The 26,378-nt window shown below is 44.4% G+C and overlaps 1 protein-coding gene across 1 annotated transcript in view; it reads right to left on the bottom strand.

Annotated features, from left to right (window-relative positions):
* The window catches only part of AK4 (adenylate kinase 4), a gene marked incomplete at its 3' end in the record, with an annotated part of 69,057 nt that extends 42,679 nt beyond the window's left edge, over window positions 1-26,378 (bottom strand). Inside the window, exons 1-2 of the mRNA XM_079725605.1 lie at window positions 26,332-26,378; window positions 25,591-25,862 (exon numbers count right to left, since the gene is read on the bottom strand). Coding sequence (XP_079581731.1) covers window positions 25,591-25,735 — 145 coding nt within the window. The 5' untranslated portion in view covers window positions 25,736-25,862; window positions 26,332-26,378. The remainder of the gene's footprint in view (window positions 1-25,590; window positions 25,863-26,331) is intronic.

Below are 26,378 nucleotides of genomic sequence, written 5' to 3'. Positions count from 1 at the left end.
AGATATGACTCACATATAACATTACATCGGTTTCAGGCCTACAACATAATGATTTGATATTCACATATATTTTGAAATGATCACCACCATCAGTCTAGTTAACATCTGTCACCATACACAGTTACAAACTTTTTTTTTTCTTTGTTGTCTTTCGGCTGCACCACACAGCATGTGGGATTTTAGTTTCCTGACGAATGGATCGAACCCACACCCCCTGCAGTGGAAGCACGGAGTCTTAACCACTGGATGGCCAGGGAAGTCCCCAAACTTTTTTTCTTATGATGAGAACTTTTAAGATATGTTCTCTTAGCAACATTCAAACACGTAATACAGTATTATTAACTATAGCCACCATGTTACACATGACATCCCAGGACTCTTATAACTGAAGTTTGTACCTTTTCATCCCCCAAAGCCCCCACCTCTGGCGACCACCAATATGCTTACCACCAATCTGTTTTCCGTATCTACGAGCTCAAGGTTTTTTTGTTTTGTTTTGTGTTTTTTAGATTCCACATAAATGAGATCATACAGTTTATTTACTCTTGATATCTGCATTTTTATCAAGGGACAATACCCTTTCAAAACTACTGTAATGGCTTCATAATGAGGCAAAGAGCCAATAAGCTACAATGAATTACCACCAGGCTGGGAATCTGTAGTCTTGATCTGAAGTTTGTCTCCAAGTCTCTGCCCACAGGACTGAACACATCAATGTCCTTCACTTATCGCAGCCTCAAGTTTCCTCATCTGCGTGAGGGAGGTGGACTCTTCCTCTGTCATCTCAGAGGTGGAATTTCAATTCCTGTACCTGGCTTTTGGCTCAGAGGGCTGGCTTCTCAGTATGCCTGAAACCACAGCAGGATCCTTTCAACCACCAAGACTCTACCTCTGAGGTGAGGACAGGGACCCCAGAGACTGAGAGTCTCCCTGCCTTCATGGGCAGCTAAGGCGCTGATCATTACACCCATTCTAGATGTGAGGAGTGGCGTCCGGACCAGAACTCAGGCGTGACAGTCTGCCTGGGAATAAGGGCCAATGCTTTGTTTGGCCTCTTTGCTTTTTTTCCTCTCTAGCCAGACTGGATATTTACATTCACTTAGTCTAATTTTGTACCCTAGGTCCAGAAATGTGTTGGCAGTGGGTGTGTTTCTGTAATAGCCAAGATAAAAATATGCATGGACAAAAGCCATGACTTTGGATAGGGTAGGGGCTAGCATTACTGAGAAAGAAGGTGATCCAATATCTAAGCACAAGGAATACCCTTAACCTTTCTCATCCCACTAGCGGGTCAATTATGTGACTGCCCCCCAACACACACAGATTCAAAGAATCAAATTGTACAGTAACTTCATTTTAAGACTTTAAATAAATCATGAAAAGAAAAAGATACTGGAATTTCATTAAGCCAAAAAAAATTTGGATGTCCTATGTCGGGAATATTTTCTTGGCCTAGAATAGGAACACATGAATTTATAGACACACCACAAACATCTGGAGAAGGACCACACGCTGCCTTACATAAGCAGCAAAGGAGAAAAAGCAAATTGGGATGAAGGCAACAGAATCTGGGCAAGGGAACAAATGGGGAAAGGCAAGTAATAATGATCCACAAGGTTTACCAAAATCAAAGATGAGTTTTAGACCCAGAGCATTTAACCATCTCCTCAAGCTCGAGTTCTGCAAGTCTGCCTTGGCATCCACCATACCGGGCACTTTCAGCTCCAAGGAGTAGGATCATACTTCAAATCTTACAAGCTCTCTAGATTTTCTCAACTCCCCTGTAACCGTATCACAACCCAACTACTAGCCCCATTCAGAGGACAGGGGGGAATTTCACTTTTAAAGCAACATAAAAGGAACTCCTTCCCATTGCAGAAGATCCCGGGTGTGGATCTGGCTGTACCAGGCGTCTTGTCGGCTGCCTCTCTGGGAAGGATCTTGGCTGCAGATCTGTACAAGGGAAGCTGCTGTTTCCTCCAGTGCCATCTGCTCAAACAGAATGGATTGCTACTGCTGCCCATGGGGGACTTTTTTTCTCTCTCCCTGCCTCCCTCCCTTTTCCCTCCCTCTGTCATAGCTTTCCGGCAATATTCTGGTCAAGCACTACTCCAAGAACACCGAAGAGGTACACGTTCCCCAGCCTCCCATGGCTGGTAGGAGAGAGTTCTGCGAACAAAGGGAAAGAGAAGGAGGGAAACAGCTGATGCTACCACTCTTTTTGCTAGGGCTCCCAGTGGGGTCACATGGTCCACTGAGAAGGCCAACACGCAATCATCCTTTAACACCAGCAAGGACAACAACAACAACAATAATAATAATACCAGAGGGCACTCATATGAAAAACAGTACGGAGGTTCTGCAAACAATCAAAAATAGAACTACCGGGCTTCCCTGGTGGCGCAGTGGTTGAGAGTCCGCCTGCCGATGCAGGGGACACGGGTTCGTGCCCCAGTCCGGGAAGTTCCCACATGCCGCAGAGCGGCTGAGCCTGTGAGCCATGGCCGTTGAGCCTGCACATCCGGAGCCTGTGCTCCGCAACGGAAGAGGCCACAACAGTGAGAGGCCCGCATACCGCAAAAAAAAAAAAAAAAAAAAATAGAACTATCATATGATCCAGCAATTCCACTCTGGGTATTTATGCAAAGAAAATGAAAACACCAACTTGAAAAGACTTATGTAGCCCCATGTTCACTACAGTTCAATAGCCAAGATATGGAAACAACCTAAAGGTACATAAGTAGATGAATGGATAAAGGAAATGTGAGAGAGAAATACATACTTACATACATACATACACACACTCATATACACACAGACACACACACACAGCGTAATATTACTCAGCCATAACAAAGAAGGAAATCTTGCCATTTGCAAGGTATAGGCCTTCAGGGCATCATGTTAAGTGAAATAAGTCAGAGAGGGACTTCCCTGGTGGTCCAGTGGTTAAGAATCCATCTTCCAATAACGGGGATGCAGGTTCGATCCCTGTTCCAGGAACTAAGATCCCACACGCTGCGGGGCAACTAAGCCTGTGCGCACAGCAACTGCTGAACACCTGAGCCACAACTAGAGAGCCCGCACACCGCAACTACTGAGGCCCACGTGCCACAACGAGAGAAGCCCGCGCGTTGCAACGAAGATCCCACATGCCGCAACTAAGACCCAACACAGCCAATAAATAAATAAAGAAAGAAAGAAAGAAAGAAAGAAAGAAAAGTAGAGAAGTCAGAGAAAGACAAATACCATATGCTCTCCCTTATACATGTGGAACCTAAAAAAAAAAAAAAAAATCAAAGAAAACCAACCAAGCTCATGGACACAGAGAACAGACTGGTGGTTGCCAGAGGAAGGGGTGAGGGATGTGTAAAATGGGTAACGGGGGTCAAAAGGTATAAACTTCCAGTTGTAAAATAAGTCAGTCATGGGGAATGCAATGTACGGCATGGCAGCCACAGTTGAGAATACTGTACTGCATATTGAAAAGTTGCTAAGAGAGTAGATTTTAAAAGTTCTCATCACGAGAGAGATGAGAATTAACAAAATTAATTCTGTTAACTATGTGACAGATGTTAACGAGACTTACTGTGATCTTTTCATAAGATATACAAATATCATTATGTTGTACACCTGAAACTAATATAATGTTGTATGCCAACTATACCTCCATAAAAATAAATGAATAAAATAGAAGCAGGTCAATTTAAAATAGATAGATAAGACAGACAGACAGACAGACAGATAGATAGAGTGTAATGGGGGAAAATACCAGAGGCAACAGTCATTAAACACTTATTAAGTGCTGGACCAGTGGTTGTCAAACTGCTGTCAGTATCACAATTCTGGTTTTGAAATTAAAAAGTGTTTTGTACACAAAAAGGGAGAGTATTACAAATTTTTTAAATGTATGTCATTTTATGTATTTGTATGTATATAGTTAATTGCAAGGTTCTACTAATTCCTACTGTTAAAAAAATGATTAAAGATGACAATTTAGGTAATACAAATAAACTTTAAACACTTCATGAAGTAGACAGTCTCAGAGAACTGCAAAATGGGGCAGAAAGCAGGAAGCCCTTTATAGGATAAAGAATAAAGAACAAGGAAGAGACAAGAAAAAGATATCTGATTGGCTGGGGCCACATCGTCAGTCGATCTGGTTTAGGGTAAGAAGACCTAGAGCTGGCTTGGCATTTGGGGACTGGCTGACTGGGATGTACCACGTTTACGGTCAAGCAGAACACTGACATGGACACGAAACTTACCTAAGTTTCAGTTTGCTGGTGTGGCACACCAAGCAGAAGCAGTTCCGTCTTGGGCCTAGACATTTATTTCAACCTTATTATGGGTCACATTAAAAAAATTAAACACTGGGCCAAGCCCTACTCAAACCATTTACATGCATTAACTCATTTGATTTTTACAACAAGGCTAAGACGTAGTACCATTTTTTTTTTTTTTTTTGGCCATGCCGCACAGCATGTGGGATCTTAGTTCCCCCACCAGGGACTGAACCCATGCCCCCTGCAGTGGAAGCGCAGAGTGCTAACCACTGGACCTCCAGGGAAGTCCCAGAAGTAGTACCATTATTATCCTTGGTTTATAGTTGAAGAAATGGAGATCCGAAGTGCTTTAGCTTCCCAGGCGATGCATTCCCTGAGCCTGTATCTTACATGCCCGAAAGTGCTGGATTCCCTGGCCCTGCCTCCAAGCCTTTCTCCACTTCCTCAAGCAACTAGACTCTTCCTCCCAATTCCTCCCACAGTGCCACCCTTTGTTCAGCCATCTGCCCTCTTGCCTTCTGAACTGAGAACATCTCAACTGCAGGTCTGGTCTAGATGAGTGACTTAAACTAAGCCTCAGGGAGCAAAGGATGCCTTCAAGAGGTTTTCAAAGTTGAATAAGTAAACAAATAAAAATAGAATTTTTTAAAAAGGAAGAAAAGCAAAATGTAGCAAGAAAAAAATAAATAAACCCTGACACTTGAGGGTCTGTCCTAGGCAAAGGGAAACTAAGTCCTTTTTTTAAAAATAAATTTATTTATTTTTGGCTGTGTTGGGTCTTTGTTGCTGCACAGGGGCTTTCTCTAGTTGCAGTGAGCGGGGGCTACTCTTTGTTACAGTGCGGTGGCTTCTCTTGTTGTGGAGCATGGGCTCTAGGCACACAGGCTTCAGTAGTTGTGGCATGTGAGCTCAGTAGTTGTGGCTCACAGGCTCTAGAGTGCAGGCTCAGTAGTTGTGGCGCACGGGCTTAGTTGCTCCGCGGCATGCGGGATCTTACCCGGACCAGGGCTTGAACTCGTGTCCCCTGCATTGGCAGGCGGATTCTTAACCACTGTGCCACCAGGGAAGTCCTGGGAAACTGAGTCTTAATAATACTCTTCTCTTTCTTAGAAGTACTTGAGGGGACATAAGAAACTTTTATCTAAAATTTAATGAGATTTAAAAAACACACTAAAGTTTTAAAGCATATGTCTACACTTCATTCAGGGAAAGCAATTTAATGAGTTTTTGGCTCAGCAAAGGTAGGACTAGGATTTATCTGCGGGGTAGACGCTGAAAAGGTAAACTGCTCTGGATAAGAAAGTAACAACAGGTTTTGGATGATTGAAAGCTGGTAGATAGAAAAAGAGCAAAATTTCCAGAGGGAAAAGAACAGGAAGGTAAACTGAACTCGAAGGTAGGAGAGGGGCAGCAGGGCTAAAGGGGTGTGTAGGGAATGGCAGACAGGTTTTCAGACAGTGGTGTCTAATATGCCATGTCGGGACTTCCCTGGCGGTCCAGGGGTTAAGACTCCATGCTTCCACCGCAGGGGGGTCCGGGTTCGATCCCTGGTCGACCGGGGAACTAAAATCCCACAAGCTGCGTGGCATGGCCAAAAATAATAATAATATGCCATGTCAAGATGTTGCTTATGCCAGACTCTAACCTTTATCACCCCCAAACCTTTAATACCACCACCTTAGATTAGGAGTCCTTTGGAAGAAGAAGATTAATGTCCAACAAGGAGTGCGGAATGCAGAAAACGGCAGCCCTTAAGAGACTGAAAAGCAGAAGTGAAGAATTCCAGGGAAGCGTGAAATCTGAAAAAGGAGTGATTAGAGAGTGGCCAGTACCGTAGATGGTGGAGTGAAATGCTGTGTACTGACCGAGCAGGTGATGGGAACCTGAGTCTTCAGATATTGCTGGAGGACCAGCCAAGTGCCACAGACTGTTCCCCAGGGTCGCCCATCACCCACACCATGACAGCGCGTCTATGCCTGAGCACAGTCACTACCAGGCCACACATCGTAATGACTCAACACTAACGACCAGGATTTGTGGTTTGCAAATCTCTTTAAAACTCAGTCCAAGCTGGCCCAGAAGCAGAAGTAATGAGGAGGAAGAGAAGAAAGCACTGGATTTCATTCTCTGACTCTGGAAGTCTTACCTCACTAACTAATCTGAAGATGAGCTGGTAAATTACCCAACAGGAAACACAAACCTCTGCCCATTAAACCAAAGGATTGCTTTCAGGCTAGGACAATGTATGCCCACAGTTAGTTGCCTCTATTCCAAAAGGAGTTCCTCAATAACTGAGGATGTTTCCCTTGTAAATGAAAGTGCCACTAATTTGCTGGCCCCTCGATGAAGCTGAATTCTACACTACACTTGAGTGTAGAATATACACTCAGGTCTCTACATCTTCTGCTAGATATGCATATACATGAAATTGAATGCTCCACCAGATATACAATTTTAGACTCAACTTAAAACTTTCACACTTTCTCCACCCACCAAATGAAAGAAGGAAAACAAAGCAGACATATATAGCTCAGCAGCTGCCACAGCTGTTCTCTAAAAATTGGTACAAAGAAGGTGACATACACTTTTTTGAGATGAGAATTTCTCATCCCTTTTTTTTTTTTAATGCTAAGCCAGAAGATACCTGGAGTCTCTAAAACTGATCAAATTCATGCAATAGAGCCACCTCGACACTGCAAAGCAGCACTGTCTGGCAGCAGCCAACAAAATGAAGTTATGTTTTAACTCATTCCACTTCTCAAGTGTATAACTGGATTCCACTCTTTGGGATATAAAAACAAAATGAGAAAACCTGCAGGTAAATTTAAACCTAATCAAAGCCAATGATAACTGCTATGGTGATTATTAGTTTATTTAGCTTTACGTATTTTATACAAAGCATCAACAACACCCAGTTCACGTGACCTTTTAAGAACGACTATTTCTCTTTGTGTGAAAAGCAACATTGGATAAACCTGTATAAGGAAAGAAGGAAAGACTACTGCAATAGGTGGTGCCCAGCAGAGAGCTTGCCTTGCCTATGTGACATCTGGACTGTCAAGAGCAATGGTTTAAAACATTCTGCAGCTTTTTTTTGCCCTTCACTGGTCACTAACTATGAAAAAGATTTGCAGGACATGTTTATAATCAGGCCTGGGGCTTCCCTTGTGGCGCAGTGGTTAAGAATCTGCCTGCCAGTGCAGGGGACAAGGGTTCCAGCCCTGGTCCAGGAAGATCCCACATTCCGCAGAGCAACTAAGCTCATGTGCCACAACTACTGAGCCTGCACTCTAGAGCCCACAAGTCACAACTACTGAGCCCGTGTGCCACAACTACTGAAGCCCACACGCCTAGAGCCTGTGCTCCGCAACAAGAGAAGCCACCGCAATGAGAAGCTCACACACCGCAAAAAAGAGTAGCGCCCGCCCGCCGCAACTAGAGAAAGCCCCTGCACAGCAACCAAGACCCAATGCAGCCAAGAATAAATTAATTTTAAAAAAAAAGAGAATCAGGCTTGTATAACTAAAGGCAAACTGGAGCAGAACCAGAATTACAGAAAGACTCTATCACCATAATTCAACTTCTAGAAACACCACTTCCCAACACCCACTGGGGTCCTGTCTTCTGTCACTTAGAACATCTCATGCCGACTAACAGTAGTTCCAGCTCCGGCTCAGCCACCGTCTGTGTTCGTCTTTCACAATCCGTCTTTCACAATCCCCACCATCGAGGAGAATCAATGTTGCAGTGCTGTTTCGTTTGGCTGGATTCCTCTAGACATAAGCTCAGTGCATGCATTTTTTATTCTCTGGGGTGTGAACTTCAGCAGTGTTTGAAACATGACATTTGGAAACCTAAAACTGACCTTGATTACGAGATTTGGACTGGCACTCTGAGATAACGTAACAGAAATATCTATGCTGGGGAAAGTAATCCTTCCACAAGGCTCTTAGAATGCATTTCCTCCACAAAACTAACATCCCTGCAATAACTACAAACAAACATCAACACACAACACATTTGCCTGCAACCAGGGCACTCACCTTGGGCAAAAAATTGGAGAGGGTACAAGAGAAAACAAGCTCTAGTAACCAAGATAGATATTTTAATCCAGCGTTTTCAAATATCAAATTAAGGCAAAAAATCCATGATGAAAAACTATGAAAATTTTAAAGAGGATCCAACCCTGAACACAACTCATTCTCACTCACCTCACCCTAATCTCAGTCCTGTCAGATCTGGTCTTTATTTAAAATGTTGGTATTTGTTCATTTTACTGCATTACACTACTGCTTATCTTGTTTATTGATTTTTTGGCACCCCTTTAAATTTTTTACTCAAGGAGAGTGCCTTGCTCATCTCATCCTAGCCTCAGCCCTGCCAACTCATATTAACTTAATATGCACAAGGAAACCCTGTGAGGTAGCTCTACCATTACTCTCATTTATAAATGAGTAAACACAAAAAGTTTAGGGTTAGGTTAGCTACTTTACCCAAGTTCATACAGGTAGGGTGGCCAAGTCAGATTCCAAACCCAGCTATGTGGGTCAGAGCCCAAACTCTTAAAGACTACATCTCAGAGCTTTGCATCGCTAAAATATTTAGCATAAGTGAAACTGAGCAGGACCCTGTGGGGCGCTCCTGGGCACAAAAGCCTTTCCAGGTCCCCATTTCTTACTTGCAGGATAAAGGCTTCAGCCTCCTAAACCTTCCCTGAGTTCCAAAGGGCAGATTCAAACAGCTACTAATCAGAGAAATAGGGAATGAAGAAACAAAGGAGGAACAATCAAGAAACTACAGTGCAGGGATTAAAGCAGGACCCAGGTTCCTCCTCAAGGGATATACATAACAATATCTTTGAGTCAGGAACTAAGGCCCCACCCAGGTGGCGGAAGGTAACTTCAGGCTGAGCTCAAGATTCTTGGAGCACCGCCCTGTTACCTCACCACCAACCAATCAGAAGAAAGTCACACACCCTGCAGCCCTCACCCCAAATTTTGCCTATAAAAACCTTTCCCCAAAAGTCATCAGGAAGTTCAGGGGTTTTTGTGCACAAGCCACCCGTTCTCCATGCTTAACCCTGCAATAAAACTTTGCCTGCTCCAAACTCCGACTTTTCCTTTCACTTGGCCTCACTGTGCATCAGGCACTCCAACTCTCATTCAGTAACCTAAGTCTCTACAGTCCTGGGTTTCATAAAATAATATGTGGAAAACAATCCAAAGAAACTATAATTAATGACAATCTGGGTAAATTTAGTCATGAGTTGTTCGTCGCTGATCCGTGTCCTGCAATCTTTAGGTTAAGTGATTGATTCCATCTGGAATTCGTCCTGGAATCTTTCTAATTTGTCCCTAATTTTTTAGCTATTCTAACCTTCAGAAGGAGCCAAGGAAGAGAGAGGATCTCTGGACCCTCACTTGAAGACAGGACTATAGAGTTGAGTAGTCTGGAGTAGCTGGTGTCTGTACTTAGGTCTGAGATGACCTTAGTACATACCCTCAAATACTGTCAGCCTTACAAGGCTCCTTGAACTACACTGTGCACTGCAGGACAATGTTCAGAAATACTCCCAAATAACATGTTCATTTAGAGTAGGATACAGAAGTAAACCTATTATAACTGTAAGCAGATAGGTTAGAAGGTCCTGGAGAAAAAGAACTAGGAATGGCTTTCTTGACATGAGAGAACCCATTTTGGCCTAAGCCATTTTGTGATCTAAGCCTGGCCACAGTGCTTGCCCTCGAACAGGTCTCACTAATCAATGATCTTAAGGGAACAAAGGAATGTAGAACAGAGAAAAGGCAGTCAAACAATAGTCCAGTGATAAAGCAGAGTCCTATTTCCTCCTCAAGGGATACACAGCACAATATACATATTTGAGTTCTGCAGGAACTAAAGCCCCCCACCCAGGTGGAGGACAGGATGATGATGTTGACCCACTAGGCTTCAATCAACCAAGACTTAGACCTTTGCCCCAATTCTAAGCTGAATTCTCCTCTGCTCAAGCCCCTTCATGAATATGCATGTCCCCTTAGCTTAAAACTTCCCCAGTTTTGCTGTTTGGGGACGCTGCTTTCGGAAAGATCCCAAATTACTTGCTGTAAGTAATAAGAAGACCTTCCATCTCCCATTCTTCACCTTGGTTGTGTGTTTTGGCTTGATACCCACCAAGAGGTGAACCTGGCTTTCCGGTAACATAGCTACAATGATCCTGCCACATTTAGCCAGTTGTTCGGAAGGGTGGCCATTGCAGATTAAAAGGGTCATAGTGAAATCAGGCTGCAAAAGAATCTAGAAATGGTATCATGGGAAGAATGGCTGGGGGAACTAGGGCTGTTTCTCTTGGGGAAAAAAAGGGCAACTGAAGTCAGGGAAGTGGTGCCTAGCAACTATTTTCAATTATCTGAAGAGCTAGTGGGTTTAATTTATGTGACACCAAAAGACTGAAGCTGGATAAGTGGATGACAGTTTCAAGGAGTTGGCTTTCATATCAGTATAAGGAAAAAAAATCTTCCAACAATTAGACCTGTCCAGCAATGAAAGAGCCTGCAAGTTGGCTGTCAGCTTCTATAGAGGGAATCTAGCACAGAATGGCCACTTGGACAGAAGGACTTAAAATGCCTTCCAATTCTAAGATGTTAAGAAATGGAACAAATAATTAAACTAATAGTCATTGTTATGCATAGTGTTTAGTTCCTAAGAACCCTAGAAAGCTGAAACAAAACTATGAGCTCAATGAAAAGGTTTTGCACTTTCATCCCATTCCAAGCTGTATCCTTGATATTTTAAAAAAAAACTAAGCCCACTGAAGTAATGCAAGTTGAAAATCAGTCTCCCTCTTGGAAAAACTAAATTATGTCCTGGGTTGGTATTTATAGTCACCATTTAAGAAAACTGGGAAACTATACTCATATATGCAATCAATATTTTATAGCTCTCCTGCAAACCACATGGGTTATTTTTACCAAGATCTACAGGGGTCATGTAGGAGAAAAAATACAGAAGCAGTTGTGTTAGAATTTAGGAAAACCAAGCAAAGCAAAAGTTGAATCAGATATGCCAGCTACCCTGTATATTAAAAGACCTTGAGAAAAATCTATCCAATCAGACAAATAGGTAAAGTTAGCAAAGCAATTTTAGGTTGAGGGAGTCTTCCAAAAGAGGCACACACGTGACTTTAATGTAAGTATTTTTGTTTGGACAAGAATGGAAACAAGACAAATTCAAAGGAAAACAGAAGGACAACACAATTAATAGAGGTCGAGCCCGAGGTATGCATGACTCCAAAGCCCAACTATATTTCCTCTATGCCATGGAGCCAACCTCCGTGCCAACTACTTGCTATGCCAAACCTGCACGGGTACTTCCAAATGGAACTTCCCACAGGTATGGACTGCCCTCCTTCTGTTAAATGAGACCACTTTTCTCCACAATCATTGAAATTTTGCACTTCAAAGGGCTGCAGCTGGATACGCCCTTGCCCACCATTCCCACACACAGTCACATCAGGTACTGCCGTCGCCACCTCAACCTCTCCCAAACGCTTCTTTCCATTACTTTTACCGTATACCTGATCGAAACAGTTGTGACACGACCTTAGCTGTGCTCGGCTTCCTCTCCAGCACAGTCCACCCCATACTTTGCTATGAAAAACAATGAAACCACTAAAGGAGTTTGAGGAAGGCATTGACTCCCCACAGTCTTCCTAGTTACAAACTCAACCTGGAGTTACATATAAGCCCCCAGGGACATTTCCAGCCTCACTGCCTATAATTCCCCAACTCTAGGTTTCAACCAAAATATGCTTAATCTTAATCACCTACTCCCAGACATGATCTTTCCATCAAAAACACCCTGCTCCCACTTTTCCAACTGCCAGTACCTTACCTATCTGTCAAGACCCAGCGCTAATGTCACAGCTTTCAGTTACTCTGTCATCCAGAAGTGTAATGAAACAACTATTACGTGTCGACTGTATGTTAAGACACTGGAGATACAAAAATGAACTCTCCTCACTGTTCTTATAATAGAATTTTCATTCTTTTTTTTACAGTATTCAGTAAAATCTGCCTGATAAAACAATTAATTGGCTATATGTTTTACCTTGTGAATTTCTTTATTTTTTAATAAATTTATTTATCTATTTATTTTTGGCTGTGTTGGGTCCTCGTTGCTGCATGCCAGCTTTCTCTAGTTGCGGCGAGCGGGGGCTACTCTGTTGCAGTGTGCAGGCTTCTCATTGCCGTGGCTTCTCTTGTTGTGGAGCACGGACTCTAGGCACGTGGGCTTCAGTAGTTGTGGCAAGCAGGCTCAGTAGTTGTGGTTCATGGGCTCTAGAGCGTAGGCTCATTAGTTGTGGCACACGGGCTTAGTTGCTCAGCAGCCCGTGGGATCTTCACAGACCAGGGCTTGAACCTGTGTCCCCTGCATTGGCAGGTGGATTCTTAACTACTGCGCCACCAGGGAAGTCCCTACCTTGTGAATTTCTTAAAGGTGGAGACCATTTTTTATTCCTACTAACAGGATGCTATTAGAATACCTTGATTAAACAAGTACTAAAAAAAAAAAAAAAAGAAAGAAAGAAAAAAAAAGGGCTTCCCTGGTGGCGCAGTGGTTGAGAGTCCACCTGCCGATGCAGGGGACACGGGTTTGTGCCCTGGTCCAGGAAGGTCCTACATGCTGCGGAGCGGCTGGGCCCGTGAGCCATGGCCGCTGAGCCTGCGCTCCGCAACGGGAGAAGCCACAACAGTGAGAGGCCCGCATACCGCAAAAAACAAAAAACAAAAACAAGTACTTACTGAAGTTTAAAGTCTACCCATTTGTCTGTGGATACTGTAACAACCTCTTACCTGTCTTTGGAAGTTTCACTCTAGAACCATCCAGTCCAGTTTCCAAACAGCCTGAGTGATCTATTAAAAAATGTGAATCATGTAAAGCAACTATACTCCAATAAAAATTAATTTAAAAAAAATGTGAACCAGATTGTCAATTCCATATTTAAAAACAGTGGCTTCACCTTAGATGAGGCAATGGTATGTTAGCCACAACACCAAAATCACAAGCAGCAAAAGAAGAAAAGAACACAGGTAAACTGGACTTCATCAAAATTCAAAAGTTTTATGCTTCCAAGGACACCATTAAGAAAGTAGGACTTCCCTGGTGGCACAGTGGTTAAGAATCGCCTGTCAATGCAGGGGACACATGTTCGAGCCCTAGTCCCGGAAGATCCCACATGCCACAAAGCTACTAAGCCCATGCACCACAACTACTGAAGCCCATGCGCCTAGAGCCCATGCTCCGCAACAAGAGAAGCCCCCGCAATGAGAAGCCCGCATACTGCTATGAAGAGTAGCCCCTGCTCACCACAACTAAGAAAGCCCACGCACAGCAACAAAGACCCAATGCAGCCAAAAAATAAATATATAAATAAATAAATTTATTTCTAAAAAAAAGAAAGTAAAAAGACAATTCACAGGGAATTCCCTGGCGGTCCAGTGGTTAAGACCCAGTGCTTTCACTGACGAGGGCCCAGGTTTGATCCCTGGTTGGGGAACTAAGATCCCACAAGCCACATGGCGTGGCCAAAGAAAAACAAAAACACAAACAAAAAGATAAAGACAATTCACAGAATGGGAGACAATATATGCAAATCATATATCTAGTAAGGGACTTATAACCAAAATATATACAGAACTCAGCAATAAAGCAAAAATAAGCCAATCTTAAAAACTGGTAAAGGATTTAAATAGACATTTCTCCAACGAAGACAAGACATACAAATGGTCAGAAGCACAAGAAAAGATGTTCAACATTGTTAGTCCTTAAGGAAATGCAAATCAAAACCACAATGAGACACCACTTCACACCCACAAGGGAGGCTAAAAGAAAAAAGAAAAAGACAATAACAAGCACTGGTGAGGATGTGAAAACATTGGAAAACTCAATTCATAGGTGGTGGGAATATGAAATGATGCAGCTGCTTTAGAAAATAATTTGGCAGTTGCTCTAAATGTTAAACATACTGTTCCCACATGACTTAGCAATTCCACTGCTAGGTATACACCCAAGGGAGGTGAAAACATATGTCCACACAAAAACATGTATACTAATGTTCATAGCAGGAAACAACCCAAGTGTCCATCAGCAAATGAGAGAATAAACAAAATGTGGTATAGCCATCCAATAGAGTATTATCATGCAATAAAAAGGAATGAAGTACTGATACATATCATATTACCACATAGTTGAATCTTGAAAACATGCAAAGTTAAAGAAGCCAGCTCCAAAAAAATCACATATTGTATGAGTCCATTTATATGAAACATCAAAAAAGGCAAATGCATACAAACAGAAAGTAGATTAGTGATTATCAGGGCCTGGAGGGAGGGGGGGAATGGGGAATGACTGCTAATGGGTACAGGGTTTCTTTCCGGGGTAATGAAAATGTTCTGAAATTAGATAGTGGTGTCTACGGCCATACCACCCTGAACGCGCCCGATCTCGTCTGAAATTAGATAGTGGTGATGGTTGCACAACTCTATAAAATATACTAAAAGGCACTGCTTTGTGCACTCTAAAAGGATAAACTTTACTATATGCAAGTTATATCTCAGTAAAGCTGTTATATATGAAAAGTAAACAAAAAGAAAAAAAACAACAACAACAAACCCCATCACTTCTCATCCAGTTATAATGAAGCCCAAACTCCTGGCCAACCTGCAAGGCCCTAGGCCTACCTCTCCAGCCTCCTTTTCTGCCATCTCCTCCACACTCACGGTGTTCCTGAGACACCTGCCTCCTCTCTTCTCCACTGATGGAAAGCTCACTCCTATATTACAGTCTTGTCACATGATCTTCCCTCTGCCCAAGTCTACATATACCTGGCTTCCACACGCATGTTCAGAGCTCAGCTTATACATCATCTCCTCAGAGAGCCCTCCTCCAACTTCACACTCCCAAGTGGTCTTCCCAGTCACTGTCATTGTACTATTACATTTTCTTCATAGTACTTACAAGGCATAAGGTGTACAAAGTTATCTTGATTATTTTTCCTTGGTTTGTCCCTCCTGCCCTAATAGGCTATCAAAACATCTGTTGAGCTGAACTGACGCTAATGAACTTACTATTCAGATGGTGAAAGATTGTAAGTGAAGTTATGAAATAGATCATCTTACAGGGAGTCATTAATAAATGCCACGTTAGAGGTACAGATGGGTAGGAGAGAAATTCCAGATTAGAAAATGACATGTAGCTGCAACAGCTGTGGAAAAGCTTCATGGAAGTGATGGGACTGAAAATAAACTGAGAAATTAATGGAAGTGTGAAAGGCATTATGGGAGAAAGGTACCTCTGCATAACACCCTCCCCGACCGTGTCCGTGACCAACACTTCACCCACATACACCCCACCATGACTCATAGGACTGTAACGTGGAACCGAGAACTTGAATCTTAAACCATAAATGCTTCAAGGGCACTTGTGCATGCCTCCCCCCATCTAACGCAGGCACAGAAACATTTGTCAAACAACTAATAAAAAAACAAGTACAGGTACTATTCCAGAAATCTTACCATTTTGATGAGAAGCAATTTCTGCCTCCTCACAATTACACATGGTTTCTATTTCAGACCTTTTCTGGCCCTTTATTTAGGAGAAAGGAGGGAGTCGGTCCTTTTTTATTTTTATTTTTTTTTAATGTTTTAAGGACAGAATGATAACAACAACAAACCACATATCTCTAGGTCACCCTTAAAGATGAATCTCAGTGGACTTGTGGAGAACTAAGCTGCAAAGGTTCCCTGCCATTCCTGTCCCAGTGTGGCATTTCTAAGACATGAAGTGGATTTTCAGTAGTTACTGGAGTACCTGCATAGCAGCACAACATAATGGGAAAGTTTAATCCCAGCCATATGGTCCCAAGTTTGAATGCTAGCTTCTCTATTTAACTAACTGTTTAACCTAAGGTAAGTAACTCAACCTCTCTGAGGCCATTTCTTTATTTGTAAAATGATGTATTTCAACTGCCCTGTAGATGTGTGTGTAGACCAGAGAATGTGCATACATTAGCCCCTGCAGGGCCTAGCACATGCTTGACCCACTGCAAACATTAGTTACAATGACCAAGTCACAAGAATTACAGTCACAAGAATTACAAAGTGCCAGGGTCACAGGTTGCTGGTCAATAAAAAAAAGTGCTTTAGTACAGAAAATAGTTGATTTCTAGCTTCTTGGGAATTTGATGAGCAGGACTGACTTTGCATTATTTCAATACTATCAGTCTTTCTGGCTAAGGAAGGGATGCTTGCTGCTGGACCTGTCGTTTAACCAGTACAAGAACTCTTGGAACTTGGAAGTGAGACTGTTAAAATATAACATCAGCCATCTAACTGGACTGCAGGAAGCTCTACAAATGAGACCTTTTGTACTATGTCTTAAAGGCCAACCTGAACTAAATATCAAGTGGTGGAGGGAAAAAGGCAGAGTAATCCAAAGCCTCTACTACCTGCTTTAAAAATATATGAATAAAAATGTGTATCTATCTAGTTTGCTAAAAGACAATATGTAGTTGATATTATCTGATCCATTGTGAAAGCATACCGTCTAAAACTTTACAAGAAAAACAATTTCCGAGTCTTAAATCTTCTCACGACATGGACCACACAGAGTGCTACTGAGCAGACTAGCATAATATAATACCATGTAACAATTTACTTGGCAGACTGTTAAAGAGGCAATTCTATATGCCCTTCGCAATGGGTGGATTTATAGCTAATAGTCTAGTACCCAGTTTACTAGTTTCATGATTAGTTGCCATCACGTGAGTTCCAGGAAGCCTGAAGCAGAAGACTAAAGGTTTCCCGGTACCATATGTGTATGTATCTTAAAGGTAAGCACAAGTAATGGAAACTGGAAAAGGTGATCTGGAGCAGGTATAATAACCCTTTCCTTGGATAGTACGTACAGCTAAGAGATGAATGAGGTCTGAAAAAAAAAAGCACACAAAAAGATCCCTGTGAACCACAAACAAGCTCTAGAGGGGGAGTTCCGATTCTGTGTGGCAACAACCACCTTTCCTCACCTTGCAGAGGGGCTCATTTGTCAAAACTCAGCTCAGGAGTCTCCTCCAGCTCTAAAAAGCCTTCCCAAACCCTACCTCCTCCTAAATGCCGGGTAGGCTGCCTCTTCCCCATGTCCCCAGGACCTACAAACGCACATCTTGCACCCTTTCACGACTTCATACTTGTTTGCCTGACTGCCTCTCCCAATAAACTTAGCAGCTCCTTCAGGGAATAGACCTTGTCTCACCTCTTTCTGTCCCATGAGCCAACACTGCCTGGCACTCAAACATTCGTTGAAAGGCATATTTACAGGACATTCAGCCCAGTATGCTTTGTATACTGAAAGACTATAAATAACCTACCCTCGCATCAACAGGGGACTGGTTAAACCAGCCATTCTCAAAGTATGGTCCAAGGATTCCTGAGGGTCCATGAGACCCTTCCAGGAGTCTGTGAGTTCCCCCTTTAACTACATATCTGGGTGAAGACACATATTCTTCCAATACTTTAACCAAAACAAAATAGCACACCGCCTGAGTGAAGAACCAGATGTGAGAATCTAGCTTTCTTCTATTAAGCCAAACATAAGAGATTTGCAAATACTCGTAACAAAACTACTCTTTCTCATTGGCGTATGTTCTGGAAAATAGTTATGTTTTTATAGACATGTGTTAACATGTAATGGGTTTATTATTGTTAGCTTTAATGAATTAGTAAATATTTTTAAATTTTCTCAGTTTTAATTTCTAATACAGTTAGTATCTACAGGGAGAACCTGTATAAAAAAAGGCTCTTTGGGGTTCTCAGTGATTTTTATATGTGTTAAAAGGTCCTGAGACCAAAACACCTGAGAATGGTTGGTTAAAGAAACAATGGTACAGTTGTACAATAAGACTATGCATCCAGCCTTTTTTTTAAAGAATGTGGTAGGTTGATAAGTGCTAGTAGAAACCAGTGTCGAAGCTATACTTCAAAGTTTTAAAAAAAAAAAAAGGCAAAACAAAGTATATATGTGTACATTTTTTTTTAAAAGAGGCACCACTATACATACATGAGATATCTGTATACACAAATTCCTTGGATGAACATCCAAGAAAAGTAAAAAAGTAGGTATCCCTGAGGACAGTAACTGGGGAACCAGAGGGCAGGATGGGAGAGAGATCTTCCACTCCACTCCTAGTGTATTTGAAAATTTTGCCATCTGCATGTATTACCTTTTCAAAAAATCAAGAGTGGAATAAAAATTATATTGAAATAGTACAAAGCATTAAACTCACATTAAAGAACAGACTGTAATGACACTGTAAAATATTAAATGATACATTGTGAAATAAAACAAGCAATTTTTAAAATAGTAATACATAATATATTCTTGAAAAACAGTCTGGAAGATATACTGCATATAAAAAGTATTAACAGTAGTTTTTCCTCCCAGTTAGTGCGATTACAAGTTTTTTGCTTCCTTATCTTTCGTGGATTTCTAAAGCTTTGATAACTTAATACAAACTATTTCTATAATCAGAAAAACAAGGAAAGGGGCTTCCCTGGTGGCACAGTGGTTGAGAGTCCGCCTGCCGATGCAGGGGACACGGGTTCGTGACCCGGTCCAGGAAGATCCCACATGCAGCGGAGCGGCTGGGCCCGTGAGCCATGGCCACTGAGCCTGCGCGTCCAGAGCCTGTGCTCCGCAACGGGAGAGGCCACAACAGTGAGAGGCCCGCGTACCGCAAAAAAAACAAAAACAAAAACAAGGAAAGAGTTTAAATACATAGGTACAGAGAACTCCCTGGTGGTCTGGTGGTTAGGGCTCCACACTTTCACTGATGAGAGCCCGGGGTTCAATCCCTGGTTGGGGAACTAAGGTGCCACAAGCCATGCGGCATGGCAGAAAAAAAAAAAACCATAGGTACAAATGTATGTGTATCTATGCCTGTACTTAAATAAAATATTTAGTAAGCCAAAAATTACATGAATATAGTAGTAGCACCTATTAGATACCTTTACACCAAGACCTTGTCTGGATGTTTGTAAGCTAAGTTTAAAACTCTTGTGGCACTTCCCTCGTAGTCCAGTGGTTAAGATTTCACCTTCCAATGCAGGGGGGGCAGGTTTGATCCCTGGTCAGGGAGCTAAGTTCCCACATGCCTGGGGCCAAAAAACCAAAACATAAAACAGAAGCAATATTGTAACAAATTCAATAAAGACTTTAAAAATGGTCCATGTTAAAAAAAAAAAAACCTCTCATGACCCTATGGTTTAAAAACTATTCTGGGGACTTCCCTGGTGGCACAGTGGTTAAGACTCTGCACTCCCAATGCAGGAGCCTGGGTTCGATCCCTCGTCAGGGAACTAGATCCCACATGCATGCCACAACTAAAAATTTGCATGCCACAACTAGGGGCTGGCGAGCTACAACTAAGGGGTTGGCGAGCTGCAACTAAGGAGCCTGCGAGCCACAACTGCCGCACCTAGGACCCAGTGAAACTAAACAAATAAAATATTTTTTAAAAAAAACTATTCTGATCCAGTCATTTTATTCCTAGTAACCTGTCCCAAGGAGAGGATATCTGCTCAATGGTTTACATACAATGATGTTCATAAGAGCATTACTAAACAGCAAATAACCCAAATGTTCCATACCACACTGGTTAGACAGACTCTAGTTCAACCCTAAGGTACATTTGACACAGAGGCTCAGGCCAAAATCCTAGGACTCACTGTGCACTGTTCTGCCACCATCACCCCTCAGAGCCAACTCATGCCGTCCAGTCAGCCCTGCTTTCATACACACCCTAAAGCCCTTCATTTCTCACCACCACCACCCAGTCCAAGCCATGGTCCACTCTCTTCATCCACCTGGTGTCCCTGGTACCACTCTTGTCACCTCACACAGAATCCCAAGTCAACTTTTAGAAGGTCAATCCACACGTGCTGCTGTTCTAGAAAACCCTTCAATAGCTTTCCAGTGCCTTTAAAGTCCAATCTTTCCCAGGGCCCTCAAGGCTCCACATGACTTCCTTCCACATCCCCCTTGCTCACCAGGCACCAATCATATTCGCTGTCTTTCTGTTCCTCAAACAAGCTATGCTAGTATCACCTTAGGGCCTTCGCACTTGCTGTCCCTTCTCCCTGGAACACTCTGCTCCTAGATCATTATATGTTTATCCCTGTGGTTACTCACCTCCCAGAGAGGCATTCCCTAATCACACAACCTAGGATAATCACCTTAGCCTCATCACTAACTCATCACCTTTTCATTTCCTTCATAACAGGCACGTTTATCAAATACTATGCTGCTTATTCCATATGTGCTATCTCCTGTCTCCTGAATGCCCGCATCCCCTCACCTTGCTGTGGACTCTCACCTCTAAGAACAAAGGGAGGGACTTCCCTGGTGGTGCAGGGGTTAGAATCCACCCGCCAATGCACCCGCCAATGCAGACACAGGTTCGAGCCCTGGTCTGGGAAGATCCCACATGCCGCAGAGCAACTAAGCCCATGCGCCACAACTTCTGAGCCTGTGCTCTACAGCCCATGAGCCACAACTACTGAGCCTACGAGCCACAACTACTGAAGCCCGCGTGCCTAGAGCCCGTGATCTGCAACAAGGGAAGCCACGACAATGAGAAGCCCGCACACTGCAATGAAGAGTAGCCCCTGCTCGCTGCAACTAGAAGAAAGCCTGCATGCAGCAACGAAGACCCGACACAGACAAAAAAAGAAAAAAAAAAAAAAAAAGGGATATCTGAGTACTCAAAAGATACTCAAAAAAAAAACTGGTGAACGGACTATAATACAGAAATTTTAAATGTTTTTGAAGAAGCTTTAAGAACACAGGAAAATGCTTACAATACATACCTAAGTGGGAGGGGGAACAGTTATCAACTAATGGGACACCAAGTTTGTTGGGGGTAGCGGGGCAAAAACACAGAAAAGAAAAAAAGTAAAATAACTTCTGTTGGAATTTCCAAGTGTTGGGGTGGAATTGTGGGTAATTTTCACTTGCCTTTTCAGTTTCTTCCACAGCTTCGCATTTTCCAAATTTTCTACAAGGCGTGACTTTGATCAGAAAAAGCTACTTTAGAAAAATGACCACACCGGAAGGATGCTCAGATTCAGCTGTGCATGTGACAAAGTCAGTCTTACTATCATGGGACACCTTATTCAAGTCAAATAGTTCTCCCGAAGTACACGTGGAAACCCTCAGACAAAGAAACCAGAAAAAATAGGGGAATGTGGAAGTGGACCTGTAGACTGGACAGACGCCTCCAAGCTGGTCAGACCCTTGACCTGGGCTACATCCCGAGTCTCACCAAGCTAGGGAAAAAAAAAAAAAAAAAAGGAATATACCGTACTCCAGATATTGCAGAATAAACCGAGACTTTGTATGATCTACAAAAAGGTGAACCATTTAAAGTTGTTTTAGGTACATTGTTGAACACTAGTCTCTTTAATACTTCTCCAATTCTCAGAAGTTTTCATTCTTACGTAAGAAAAGACACACATTTATACTTAATGAGTATAAAAAAACAAAAAACAAAAAAACCCTAAGCCCTCTGAACTAGGTCATCTTTTCAGGAGAGGCTCAGCCCACTGACTAATTTGAAATGCCAGTCCCATCTGCAAACCTCAGCAAGAGCTGCAGTTAATATTAAGAGCAGAAACAGGTTTGTTCTTGAACATCTTTTCTCTCAAGTCCAGGATGCTTCCAAATGGAAACTTTCCAATTTTCCTGCACTTGAGATAGTAGATCCAATACAACCCTTAAAACAGGATTCTCACACCCTTCAGAAGGAAGTTTCAGTCACCCATCACTCAACAAAAGAAGCTACCACTAAATATGTTTTGATGGAACTCACTACCGAGTGCCAGCTCTGTGTGTTCCTGTGTGTGCGCATGCACTCGTGCGCACACACAGGCTCATGCATATGTTTGCAAACAACACACGCACACACACATAGAGAAAAGCTAATATTCTTTTTTTTTAATAAATTTATTTATTTTATTTATTTTTGGCTGCATTGGGTCTTCGTTGCTGTGCGGGCTTCCTCTAGTTGCTGTGAGCGGGGGCTATTCTTTGTTGCGGTGCGTGGGCTTCTCACTGCAGTGGCTTCTCTTGGTGAGGAGCACCAGCTCTAGGCGCACGAACTTCAGTAGCCGTGGCATGCGCGCTCAGTAGTTGTGGTGCACGGGTTTAGCTGCTCCGCGGCATGAGGGATCTTCCTGGACCAGGGCTCAAACCCATGTCCCCTGCATTGGCAGGCGGATTCTTAACCACTGCGCCACCAGGGAAGCCCCAAGGAAAGCTAATATTCTTTATGACAGAGTGTAGGAACCTGCTTCTGGCAACCTAAGAGAACGCTCCCATCTATTTACTCACTCACTTGCTAAAGAAAATGTGAGCCAAAGACTTGGGGGTGGGTCTTCAAATAAGGTATTTGATAAGTCTCAGCCTGCACTTCTCCAGGCAGACTAGGCAGAGCCAATGGGTGACATCTGCATGAGGCTAATCTCAAATCCACAGTAAATACAAACTTTTACCATAAATCATAGAGCTAATTAAGCAAAATGGACTTGATCGCTAGAGGCTGTTTGATTCTTTCTGGGAAAAATGTAGATAGAATCCATGACCCATGCCTTCATCAGACTTGTTGAACTCCTTTTATGCATTAGGCAATTTGTCAGATCCCTGTCCTTTAAGTCTCTCAGTGGAAACTGGAACATGGTGAAGGTAGAAAAAATATCACTCGAGCCCCCAGCACCTAGAACACTGATATATAGCAGGTACTCAGTAAGTCTCTACTGGATAAATTAGAAGACATTTGCTGCACTGCATCATAACTGTGTGTGACTGCAGCAACAGAATCCACAAGCTCTGTGCAGAGGAAAGAGATGAATTCTGCCAGGGCAGGTGAGGGAAGACTGCCCAAAAGCAATGAGTAGCCAGCCCTTCCCTGGAGGAGCCACTCGAGGAGCCACCAGGGAGTGGCTGCAGGAAAACCACGTGGACAGGAGTATGCCCCAATCCAGGCTGCAGCAGATGGCCTGAGCTACTTTCCAACTTAAATTCCTACCAAGGTTTTATTTCCTGGGGTTTTGCTGCGCTTCATCATCTCCTTCAAACCTTCAGCTATAAAGGGGTACCTACAGAGGGATCCTTGTGCTTCTCTACCAGGAAATTAGGGAAAAGCAAACAGCAGCTAACAGAAAAATAAATACTGTGGAATGTTTTCTTATTTACCAGGCAATGAGTCGGTAAGACTCTTGGACCTTCTGAGAGAGAAAAAATAATCAGAGAACACCCTCCACGTCCACTAGAAACAGGCCACTTTCAAAACGAATCACTGTCCTTTATTCCTCCTCTTCTTCTTCTTTCCCTGATCAAGCTTTTTAATTGTTCATGCATAAACTACTTGATTCCCAACAGAAAAAGATAATTTAAACATTGCAGAGTCACTTCTTACTCCAGGGAGAAACACTGGGAGGGAAATGAAAGCATTTGAAAGAGAATGGAAACTAAAATTCAGAACAAAGGAAAGTTAAAATGAACAAAATAAGGGAAAACAGCAAGTGGAAAGTTTTCAAAACCCCTAAAAAAGTGCAGAAATAAACTACTTCCCATCATATTCTCTTTAAGAATGGAAAGAGCCACTAATCCAGAACCAGGATGGATGGTGTGAAGCCCTTCATGTCAGAAGAAACAAGTTAGCAAGTTGCTATAGAGAATTCAGAAAAATGGGCTCCCACCCAGCAGTTTCCTCCCTCATTATGCCTACCACGAGAAGCCCCACCTGACCACAAAACCCTCGGGTAGAGAGCCAGCCTTCCCTCTCACACAGTTCTCCCCCCTGCCCAAACTGCATTCCAAACACGGAAGGAATAAAATGCATTTGAATGTGGTATTAAAATTAAAATAGACCCAATCGTGGTAACAATAACCGCAAGAGAAAATTCCAGGTGCAGTCTGGTACACAGAACTCAGCCTTGTGTATGTTGAGGGTGGGTGACAGGATTCTTGAAGATCAAAATAAAAGCTTGCTTTTACAACCTGCTTAAGAGATAATGAATAAAACTCCGCCTTTGAGATACATCTTAATTCCCCGCTTTCAGGCTTTCTGTTTTCCAGCACGGTCCTCCACCTACCTCGCCAAACTAATCTGTGCTTCTGTAATGAAGATCCCTGGATAATTAGCCCATAATAGGCCATAACCACCTAGGACACTGATGAGAACAGAAGCCACAGTGAAGCACCCCGTTTGCAGTAACAAGTTTCCATAAAGGAGTTGCTAATCGTGAGCATCTGCATCCCAGCAGGGCCATGTATATACCTCGCAGCAGCACCACAGCTACCTCTCGCCTTTGAACGCCAATTCATTATGAACTGGTGTGAACGTGGGGTGGGAGGAGAGGGGAGAAGGGCCGTACTGAAAGGCTAGGAGAGCAGGCGATCTATAGCCCCCAATTCACCACGCAAGCCAAAGGAGGCATTCTCAAGAAGCCATTTCCAGGGAAGCTGGATTCAAAATGTAATTTATCAGAACGCGTCTCCTCCTTGTCTCCTAACGGCCAGGCCCCGGCTTGGAGCGGAGGGGGTAGTTAGTGGTGAGAGTTTACCTTAGAAGGCGGCAGGGAACAGACAGGCCTTTCAAAGCCACCCAGGTCTCTGCCCAGAGGTCCCAGGCGGCGCGGAGGGGCTGGAGCAGCGCGCGGCTGCGAGCCCCGCGGCGCCACAGGTTCCCCAGCGCGCGGCCCCGCCCGACTTCCACAGGTGGGCGGCGCTCGGCCCGGGGGGCTCGGGCGAGAGGAGGGGACGCTTCGGGTCATCAGGGACGCGGTGGACGGGGTAGGAGGAGGCCGAGGGACGGGGATGGCTTGGCCTTAAGGAAGCCGGGCGAGAGAGGAAGCTCGGGGCTTTCAGCTGCCTGGATCTCGCTCCTCAGCTGGGTGGTAACCGGCTTCTCGCCACAGCAAGAGAAGCCCGCGCGGAGAGAGGGGCCGCGTGCACCTCCCACCCTCCTCCCAACGAGCCTCGGCCTCCTCCCTGGCGCGGTTAAGCCGCACGGCCGCGGGCCACCGGCTGCATGCGCCCCGGCACGTAGGAGCCTGCACTACCACACGCGGGCGGGGGAAGGGCGCCCGGGGACCGAAGAGACCCGGCCCCTCGCCGGCCCTTCGCCTTCGCCTCCCAACCTCACCCGATCCCGCGTCGGCTCACCCCGCCCCTCGCCTCCGCACGTCCTCACCCGTGTTGGCCTTGATGTTCTCCCGCAAGAAGTGGCCGCTGGAGAGATGCTGGAGGCCAAAGTTCTCGGCGATCCTCTGGCACACGGTGCCCTTGCCCGAGCCGGGCGGCCCAAGGATGACCGCGCGCAGGAGTTTGGAAGCCATTGCCTTGGCGAGGAGGGGGAGGCCGAACTGGCAACCCGGACAGCGGCCTCGAAGAAGCCCCGGGAACTTTGCTTCTTCTGCCTCAGCCTCTGACACCCTGGGCTCGCGCGGGGACTTGCCGCCGCCCCTGCAGGGGAAGGAGAGACTTTTGAGACAACCCCTCGCCTCCGCCCCGCGCCAGGGCGGCTCGAAGGCGGAGTAAGCGCCACGCTACACCTCCCCGCCCTCCTCGCCCCCACGCTGCGATTCTGGCATACGCCCGAGCGCCCGCCCCTGACGGGGGCAGCCGTCGGGGGCTCAGAGGTCCACCCGGCCCGCCCCACCTCTATCCCTTCCTAAACCTCGCGCCCCACGCCCCGTCCGAGGAGGGAGTAGAGCATCCCCACGCCAGCCTCCCCCGAGTGGGGGGGCCGGGCTAGGCAGTGACTCCAGGCGCGCCTCCAGTCGCCCACGCCCCGGGAGGCCTGGGGAGTGAGCCCCAACCCGGGTCCCCGCACGTGGGCAGCGTTTGGTTCGAGCCTCGGCCCCTCCCCGGCGGCTGTCACCTCCCGGGGAGTCGCAGCGGCTGCCGCCCGCGCGGACGGCCCAGCGCCCACCTCCGCCGAGGGCTGATGGATGCGCTCTCCGCTGTGAGGAGCCGGAG

The sequence above is a fragment of the Hyperoodon ampullatus genome (genome assembly GCF_949752795.1).
Source record: "Hyperoodon ampullatus genome assembly, chromosome: 2".
Classification (NCBI taxonomy): Eukaryota; Metazoa; Chordata; class Mammalia; order Artiodactyla; family Ziphiidae; genus Hyperoodon; species Hyperoodon ampullatus.
Note: the sequence above shows the minus strand (reverse complement) of the source record. Positions and strands in the feature narration are given on the sequence as shown.